The sequence below is a fragment of the Poecilia reticulata genome, chromosome 7 (assembly GCF_904066995.2).
Source record: "Poecilia reticulata chromosome 7, P_reticulata-male-v2, whole genome shotgun sequence".
In the NCBI taxonomy this organism is placed as follows: domain Eukaryota; kingdom Metazoa; phylum Chordata; class Actinopteri; order Cyprinodontiformes; family Poeciliidae; genus Poecilia; species Poecilia reticulata.
The window spans coordinates 2,996,118-3,005,344 of record NC_088836.1 but is presented as its reverse complement, the minus strand read 5'-3'; the positions used below and the strand labels follow the sequence as shown (position 1 = coordinate 3,005,344).

Genomic DNA, 9,227 nt, shown 5'->3' with positions numbered 1-9,227 from the left:
AAGGGAGGAGTCTGCCATTCCCTCAGGTGCACTCAATTTCACACTGTCTGTTCAAAGGCAATGTGATTGGATTCTTGAGTACACAGTTCCATACATCTGGATAGATTTGTATGCACAAAAAACAGAATCCCTTTCAAGGCTAGCCCAGATATTTAGCAAAACAGATTTTGTCTCCATTTCCACCAACCACCCACATCCAAAGAGTTTTTATGTTTTACAGACAATATTAAAAGCGATTTTTAAAAAGCTTGAGATGTATATATAAAAAACGCTTGAATGTTGAAGCCCCCCATCACTTTTCCAGCCACTGATTAGATAATGATTAGGGAATAGCTAATCATTAGCAGCTTAGTCTAATGTTTGAGCTTCCATTTTTCTAAATTCAACTCGCATCAGTTGCTTGATAGTTTATTCATCCCAAGTGGAAATGAAATCAAAGACTATCTGGCTATCTATTTAGCAGTTTAACTAAGTAGCAGGTAGCTAGCAAGCTACAGTTTGATTACCTCTAATGAAAAATCGAAATGAAACATTAATTTTATTTCAGAAAACTTAGAAAGGGAGCTTTCTGAAAGCTCTTTAGGCATTACTAACAGAGTGTCGAAGGTTAAGTTCAAAATGTATGCTAAGCAACAGCTACTTCAGGACATCCACAGTAACCATCTTGTTAGAGCACAGCCTGTTTAGTTACTCAGATTTTCAACAACACAAGATTAAAATGTCCACCAGTACAGTAAAATCATATGTTTTATATAGTATTAAAACAAATTCAGTTGAATTTGAGTTTAATGTTTGGCATTTTAATTAATTCACTGTAAATATGTTTAGATCCTTATAAATGACTTCATTTGAAGTCTAAGCTTAGACCTTTAGACCAGGCAGTTTTTGGTGATTTAGACCGGTTGTTCCCAAACTTTTTCTCCTGGATCCCCCCAGTGGTTTCCAAACACTTTCTGCCCCTTCCCCCCTCCCCCACCCCTGTGGATTACAAAGGGGAGAGTTAGACTTTGGTCTTCTGATTGAAACGATGTGTGTGAGAGACTCTTATAGACTCCCTGTTATAGTCCATCCCTTCCCCCCCAGCACACAGAGCGTTGATCGTTGTTGTTTTTTTCATTCATTCATCCTGAACTCCCCCTCCCGCAATGGCACACCCCACCCCTTCCCCTAGGGAGCATGCCCCACAGTTTTCAACCTCTGATATAGACATAAAATCAGGTCTATATGTATTTGACATTGACTCGTCAAAATACGGTTTTCGGTTGTGTTGGTTTAATGGTTGAAGTCCTGTCTGTTGCACACTCAGAGGCAGCATATTTAGTGATTAACAATCAGACTTTTAGACACTTTAAGTCATTCCGTACTTAGCAGTCATCAAAGTAAAACAAAAACACATTGTGCTTGTTTATGCATATCTCAGATAGGAACTAATTAGTAAAGATATGTAGACTCTTCTTATTCCATTATGTGTGGTTGCTTTTTAAGACAGTTTCAAATGGTAAAGTGCCACAGTTTTGAAAATAGAGGTTTGGACAAGTAAAAACTGCCACTGAAGCTGCTTTATTTTGCCTTGAGGGACCCCGCTGCAAAGCCAGTTCTTCCCTATTCCCTGTCCCCTGGTCAAGCGCCCATTCTGACTCCTGTCAGTCATCTTGATAAGAAGTTTGACTTGAAACAGCATCTTGCCTCAGGCTGTGGCAGGAAACGATTGTGAATACAACACAGACAATAAGCAAGCAGAGGGTGAATTTAGCAACTTGTTATATCACTACAGAAACAAAACGGATTTGTTCGTTTTTATTTTTGTTTTTTTTATCTTCCTGCTTCGTTTTCATAATCTTCGCATTAAATTGCAGCTGGGACGAATATATAGAAATTGACAATATTTTCAATTTTCACAAAAAAAAAAAATAAAAATTTTGGTTCTTCCATTTCTTAAAAAAGACTCATTGTAAAAATGTTAGTATTCGTTTATATGACCAGCAGAGGGCAGCATTGCTATCTGTTTGCTTGGCCCTTTATCACACCACCACTACCTGGTGCAGAGGCAGCTCAGTACTGCTGGTTGTGTGTTACGTCGTACTGACTGAAAGGTTCTGTAAAGGGGGGATGAAATAATGAGTGACAGGGGGTTAGATAACAGGAGCAAAAAGGATGAAGCAACACTGACTGACTGATGGGCAAGAGCAGAGAAACTTAGACGTTGTAATTTGCTGCCGATCTGACGGGCGCCAGAATATTAAAAATGAAATGCCTGATTTAATTTGTGTTACTTTCACAGTCACTTTGCGCTGTGTTTCATTATCAAAGTGTCATATCCCCTGTATTAAAGCTATCACAATCAAATATCACACATCTCTATCTCCATGTCTTGCTTTAATAGTGATAAGAAATACATCGCAGAATTAACACAGAAAAAGATTTGATTGAATTCCTATTAAAAATCAAAAACAATCTTACACTACTTCAATTTGCTATTTAAGATTACATGTTTTAGTACATATTAAATTAAAGGATGACAAATAATAGTAATTTGTTTAGTGTATCTATAGCTGTTTGGGTAATGTCTTTAATGTGTGGAATATTTTTTAGTGTTTGTCTAGGATTCCATTTAAAGAATTAAGAAATGTCATCGACTGATACTTGAGAAGATAGTGTAACCCACAAGAAGGGTTACTTTAAATACCTTGTAATAGTAGATGGCAATACCAACACTACAAAAGTATAAGTAAGTTGGGCCTGATCAGGAGATTCTAAATTCGGGGAAGCCTAGGAGGAGGAGAGCACACAATGTATATAAAAAAGTAGAATTTAATTTAAAAAAAAGTAGAATTTAATTTAAAAAAAGTAGAATTTAATATAAACAACATTTGTGGATCCACATTGTACAAATAAACAAAAATTGCGCGCTTTTAAAAAAACCATTTTAATAAAAAAAATAACCCAGTCTTTTATGTGTCTGTCAAATGTTCTTTCAAAGTTTGTTTAGTCTTTCCAATATGTCTGTGAAATATTTTTTTATGTTTCATGGCTGGTGACCAGTCGGGTCACTGACTACCAGTTCACTCGGTCCTCTGGGCTGCGGCTCGCCATCCAAGCTCTTGTAAGGTTGATCTTGATGTCTCTGGCACAATGTTTCAAAAGTACATCATAAGAAAAAAATAAACCTGAGCTGGAAGAAGGTCAAAGTAAAGTATCTTAAAACTCAGGATGCTAATATCAACAAAGCAATTCAACAATTCAAATTTCAATCTAAAAGTGCCAAAGTACATCTATAACATTAAATCTACATTCAAAATGTGGATTAGAAACCCGCATTAGCTCTGACCTACAGAGAACAGAAAGTTCCTAAGTAATAACAACACATCACAGCACCATCTATGGAGGACCAAAACTGACATAATAATAAATAAAAGAATAAATATATATACTATATATTTTCTTTTTTATTTCTCCATACACATGACTTTCCATCAAGAAAAATAGACATTTTTTATTTATTATTTCCTAACCGTATTTATTTCTTGATGTATTTATTTATTATTTCCTCGCTGTATTATTATTCACTCCTCCGTATTATTATTCACTCCTCCGTATTATTATTCACTCCTTCGTATTATTATTCACTCCTCCGTTTTATTATTCCCTCGTCCGTTTTATTATTCACTCCTCCGTATTATTATTCACTCCTTCGTATTATTATTCACTCGTCCGTTTTATTATTCCCTCGTCCGTTTTATTATTCCCTCGTCGGTATACGGACGAGGGAATGTAAATATGTAAATGAGGAGGCCTGCTTTCTATGTCCTGCTCTTCTATTGGGTCAATCAACCGGAAACAGAACGATCAGTCTGCAGATCCATTGTTCATGCCTGCGCTGTGCTTCTCTTAGCAGAGCAACCTTTTTTAGAGGAATTTTAAAAAATTTAAGAAATGTATCGTAGGATTGCTGAGGATTTAAGGCACCTTGCCAATTTAGCTGAAAGTAGCACAGTCAGTGATGACTATTTGCTTTTTCGTGTCAATGTTTTTATGGAGTTGCTGGTCCAGGTAGCTGCAGACACGGATAATGATGCTGACTCATTAGTTGTCCAGATGTTGGAGGAAGTGGCTTGCCGTTTGCACCAATCTGTGTACCACACAAGAACAGTTGGAAGACCTGGATATTTGCTGCCTGCTGAGGTATTGGAATAATTTCTTCTTGCTGGTGTATCCGTCATGGATATTGGCAGACTTTTTGGGGTCAGTGAAAGAACAGTTCACAGGCGAATGGCAGAGTACGGTATAAGGTAAGCATGTGTGATATTTCTTTTGCTTTTTGGAACTTATTTGTATTTAATATTAGTATTATAATTCCAGTTGTTACAGAACATCTGTTTCAGTTGCGTGTGGTTATGTTTCATGGCTGTTGAGGTACTGACTTATCTAAATCATAAGATCCCATTCATGTTAGTGTTTAGCTAAGGAAAAACAGGGTGCAAAAATCATTATAAATAATGTTATTATTATATTATTATTTCATGATGACAGCTGACGCTCTGCCTCCCCTGACCGCATGTTTCTGATCTGTTGTGTTCAAATGTCCAAATATCAAATTTTACTAATAAAACATGTCATCTTGAGCCTTTAATTCACTGAAGAAGTTCAGAATTGTGAGATATTCATATTCATTAATGATTTGCTCGTTCTCTGTTCTAACCCTGCTTCTGGAACTCAAAATCATGAACTCAATGTCTACAGAGCAATAACTGGATACCAGGGTGGCGTTGTGAAGCCAGCTGTTAATGTAAATCCAAACACAACCTATACTGGATTTACCTGTAAGAGCATGACTCCTGTCATGCAATAAAAGTTGTTAGCCCCTCCAAGCCTTATGGCATTATCAGGAAAAAATAGTTTATCCATGTCTTGCAGAAAAGAGAAAGCAGCTGTTTCTTGTTTCCCTTTTGGTGGTTACATTAAGATGCATGTAATCCATGAAGCTTAATGGACTACATGAAAGCAATGATACATTGCTTTCAAGCTATCATTTGGCAAGGGTAGCTTTTAGCTGATGTGCAAGTCCATGACACCCTAGCTTTTGTTTTCTCTCACGTCTTCTCCGCTGTCTTTGTCTCCATGGTCATGGGCTGCTGCAAGACTAAACTGCTCTAACTCATCTAACTTGCATAGCAGTCCAAGGCTTTGTACAGTTGTCTGTGTCTTCAAATTTTTGTAGTACACATGACTGAATTTGCTGAAAATTATTGACGCTCAGACTGTTATTAAAGATTTTTAAATAACCAATTTGTTTTCTAATGACTAAATACATTTACAGGACATGAATAACATTGAGTGACATAATGTAAATAGAATTTAAAGTTGTTGGTCTTTAAATAAGTGTATTATGTTTTTCTCACCTTTCTCATTAAAATGTCTTTTCAATCCAGGATTGAGAGGTTGTGGAGAGATGTATTTGGGGCAGTGTTGGATCCGTTTTATACAACTTTCTGCTACCTGGAGACCGAGGGCCTGTTGCAAACAGACAACGAGGTGCACTTATACGCATTACACTGGACCTTTTTACCTCAAATCAACAGACATCTGAGATTTTTCATGGACGGCTGGAACAACCACCGACTACGTACAGAACGGAACCAGTCACCACTACTGTTGTGGTCTCAAAACCAACATGAAGATGGCGACCCCACACAGGTTTGTGTAATGTGTTCCATTTCACAAAGTTTAATTATAAATTAACTTGTGTGTTTTAAAAAAAACTCCAGTGTGTCTAATTTGGATTTTATTTACATCACGATTTCTTAAATCTTTGACAGGTTGACAACCAGTATGGTATTGATGGGGAGAGGCAATATGGTCACCATCATGATGGCGTGACTGTACCAGAGGTAGAGCTTCCAAGGCCTTTGACTCGGGTGGAAATTGAAAGACTACCAGATCCAACGACCTTGTTTTCTAATGTGATAAATGTTTATCAACAGACAGTTGATATTCTCACTGAAATATGTAAATAGAGGCTACAAAAAAACGTCCTTGAAAATTTGATGCAACTTTGTTTCCTTATTAGATAAAAATATTTTCTTTGAGTGTGTAATTTATTATCATAATGTATGTTGCTCCTTTTCAGACAAAAAGTTAATAAAATTAACTCCATTATAAACAGAAACAACTTGCTATTTATTTATAACCATCACATAATCTTACACAGTGGTCCAGTTACATTTTGTAATTGAAAAGACAATAAACTTGATGTGAACTATTTGTAAATTAACAATATTCAGTGTTTAAATGTGCTACTTACATGTTTCTGTAATAAAAACACCTTTAATATGACTTTTCATTATAAATCAATATATATCAGATTTTAGCTTGTAGGTTTAATTAATTTCAAGCTAAGAAATAAAGTATTACTATGGTTTTATATTTTGAAAGTTTTTGTGTGATACTACAAATGACTAGGTAAACTTAGTAAACAATTGATAGCATCAAGAACAAGCTCTTCAATAAGTTGTACAATAACTTGAAGCAGTTATATTTTAAACAATAATGCAAAGTTCTGTCAAACTCGAGTCATTAACAAGTGCACTACACATTACTTCAGAACCATTACAGAAAATTAGAAAGTTGTAACTTTGACAAGAAATGTCATGGGGCATGTCTAAGTGCGTAAACTTGTAACGCGTTGCAATAGCCTGGTTCAAATTAGTCCGAAACCTGAATAGCTTGATGAAATGCTGGCTATAAGGTTTTGGTGGAAGTCTGCATAGGTTTTGTCATTTTTTGACAATTTCAACATCAGAAAGCAAGTAGATGACTGCAGGAGATTGCAGTCAACAACTTGAATCTCCAGATTGGAGCTGACCAGACCCCAGCCAGTCCAAAAAGTTAGTAGATTCCTTAGGATGTCCGACGTCCCTTTACGGCACACAAATACAAAAATTATGTTAAGATTAAAATTTAATTAATACATCTGTGAAAAAACTCTTCCCAATTAAGTTTTGAAAAAACCCAATGTATTTTTAAATAATTTCTTACCACTTTCGATGAATCTGCGGAGGAAATTCATAATCAGACAGTGATCTTCCAAAGAGACTATGTCCTCATCGATCTCTTCGTCATTAGGCCAGTTGATGTTATCAAGTAACATCTGCACAAAGAAATGAAATGCAAAAACATTCATCTACATATAGGTTATTGAAGATTTGAAAAAGATGCGTATAAAGGTAGGCCTAAGAATGTGTAAAGTCTTTTGTTTAGTGTTTTAATGTGCAGAAGAGACATATGAAATACAAGTGTAAACAGTGTCATGCATTTGTATGTACTGTGCAGTAACATGTCTCAAGTGCATATAACTTCACGTGTACAAACACGTGAAGTTATATGTTTTTTATAAGTTTTTTAATCATGTTTAACAAAAGAAAGACATTCCATTAGTAGTACATTGCTGCACTCTACAAACAAATAAGAAACATAAATCATTACATTTTAAAAATTAAGCAAGAAATTTTGAAGGAATGTATCAAACTTGTCAAAATAAAATTGTTTGATGTATTGCAAACCAGTGTGGCCTTTTAAAGACACATAATTGGTTTGTCCTTACAAACACACTTTAATTTATGGAACTAAAACATTTTACATACATTATTAGACAAGCAAAATAGTAAAGCAACAGTAACATAACTAACCCACCTCGGAAACATATGCGTTTTTCTCCCAGCCCAGCTCTTTGGAGACGCTCTTTGTCCTGTCGTCTTGGGACAACCGAGGAGTCTTTCCGTGCAAGACAACAGAAACTGTGTGTATACGTCGTCTGACAGACGGGATTTGTCCGTCTCTGATGCCTTAGATTTGTCCAGCTGGAAAACAGTCTAGAAACCTCAGCTGAGGGTGGAAATAATCAAGTGTTCAAAGCACCAAAGTTACATACTTAAGAAAGACAATTTTTTAAAAACCTTTTTAAAACCTTTTTTTAAAAACTATGAAATAGCTCACCATCAACCGGATGCCGTCCTGCAAAATCAACATTTCCAGGTGTTGCTGATGCTGTGAAAATAATGAGATATGTGTCAAAATATGTGAGAAAGTCTGGCATTGTAAGCAACATGAACACACACTCACAACTACGGATAATTTAGACTCTAAATACCTTCATTTATTTTTCTGCATTTTAGCGCTCACTAAAAACATTTTGGACATCCCTGATTTAGACAGACCAATAAACCTGACAGTCGCGTTTATAGACTGTGGGAGGAAACGGGAGTATGTCAATCCACGTTTCCCCATCTGATACGGTTCCGCCTGCGTCTTCCTGCTGCTCCGCCCCGCCCATCAGTGGTGGAGAAAGTACTCAATAAATGTACTCAAGTACAATAACGAAGTAACATAACATAAGCTGACGAATTACATTAAAAATAGTAAAAAAAAAAAAAAAAAAACCACACAAGGACGGGAACAAGAGAACACTTACTAAAATTGCGCGTTGGCCTGGCCCTGGGACTTTGTGTCGGAGGAGTAGAACCGGTGGTTGCTAATGAAATGAGAGTATGATTAACATCTTCCACAAATTTCCAAATGTATAGTTAGCCAAAAACTTACCGCGTTCCAACTCCTCCAACCTATTCGCAGCCTCCCTTAACAAGTCAGAAACTGAGCGTCCACCATGTGACTCCGCCATACCTTAGGTACTGCTCAACTGAGGCCGAAAGCGCAAAGTAGAAAGGCATGAACAATGGATCTGCAGACTGATCGTTCTGTTTCCGGTTGATTGACCCAATAGAAGAGCAGGACATAGAAAGCAGACCTCCTCATTTACATATTTACATTCCCTCGTCCGTATACCGACGAGGGAATAATAAAACGGACGAGGGAATAATAAAACGGACGAGGGAATAATAAAACGGACGAGGGAATAATAATACGGAGGAGTGAATAATAAAACGGAGGAGTGAATAATAATACGGAGGAGTAAATAATAATACAGCGAGGAAATAATAAATAAATACATCAAGAAATAAATACGGTTAGGAAATAATAAATAAAAAATGTCTATTTTTCTTGATGGAAAGTCATGTGTATGGAGAAATAAAAAAGAAAATATATAGTATATATATTTATTCTTTTATTTATTATTATGTCAGTTTTGGTCCTCCATAACCATCACATTGACAACGTTGAAATATTAAAACGTACTAATAAAAAGATAAGTAAATTTACATGGAAAAAATACA

General features: G+C 36.0%; 1 protein-coding gene and 1 long non-coding RNA gene across 6 annotated transcripts; one reads left to right on the top strand and one right to left on the bottom strand.

The window, feature by feature from the left end:
- Positions 1-3,684: 3,684 nt before the first annotated feature.
- On the top strand, positions 3,685-6,012 carry LOC145552154 (uncharacterized). Its single transcript, XR_014088104.1, has 3 exons — positions 3,685-4,289; positions 5,430-5,694; positions 5,817-6,012. It is a non-coding gene; the product is annotated as an uncharacterized LOC145552154 (long non-coding RNA).
- A 141-nt stretch (positions 6,013-6,153) lies between these two features.
- LOC145552153 (uncharacterized) lies at positions 6,154-8,978 on the bottom strand. Of its 5 annotated transcripts, none has more exons than XR_014088103.1 (6): positions 8,596-8,967; positions 8,147-8,527; positions 7,993-8,043; positions 7,690-7,856; positions 7,036-7,147; positions 6,154-6,915 (listed from the first exon to the last, which is right to left on the bottom strand). XR_014088103.1 is itself a non-coding variant. In XM_081608593.1 (6 exons), the coding sequence occupies exons 1-5, from the start codon at positions 8,672-8,674 to the stop codon at positions 7,137-7,139; spliced, it is 393 nt and encodes a 130-aa protein (XP_081464719.1). In that variant the 5' UTR covers positions 8,675-8,957; the 3' UTR covers positions 6,154-6,915; positions 7,036-7,136. The 5 variants fall into 5 exon arrangements, 1 of the variants encoding a protein (XP_081464719.1); XR_014088101.1 differs by having other exon boundaries at positions 7,690-7,881; positions 8,596-8,966; XR_014088102.1 differs by having other exon boundaries at positions 8,468-8,527; positions 8,596-8,942.
- Between the last annotated feature and the right edge of the window lie 249 nt (positions 8,979-9,227).

Bases quoted from the DNA above. Each gene is read 5' to 3' on its own strand.
- LOC145552153 (XM_081608593.1), bottom strand. From the start codon at position 8,674: ATGGCGGAGTCACATGGTGGACGCTCAGTTTCTGACTTGTTAAGGGAG. The intron at 8,044-8,467 runs GTAAGTGTTCTC...TTATTTTCACAG, and splicing joins CAGGCCAACGCGCAATTTTA to CATCAGCAACACCTGGAAAT. The intron at 7,882-7,992 runs GTGAGCTATTTC...TTCCACCCTCAG, and splicing joins AGGACGGCATCCGGTTGATG to CTGAGGTTTCTAGACTGTTT.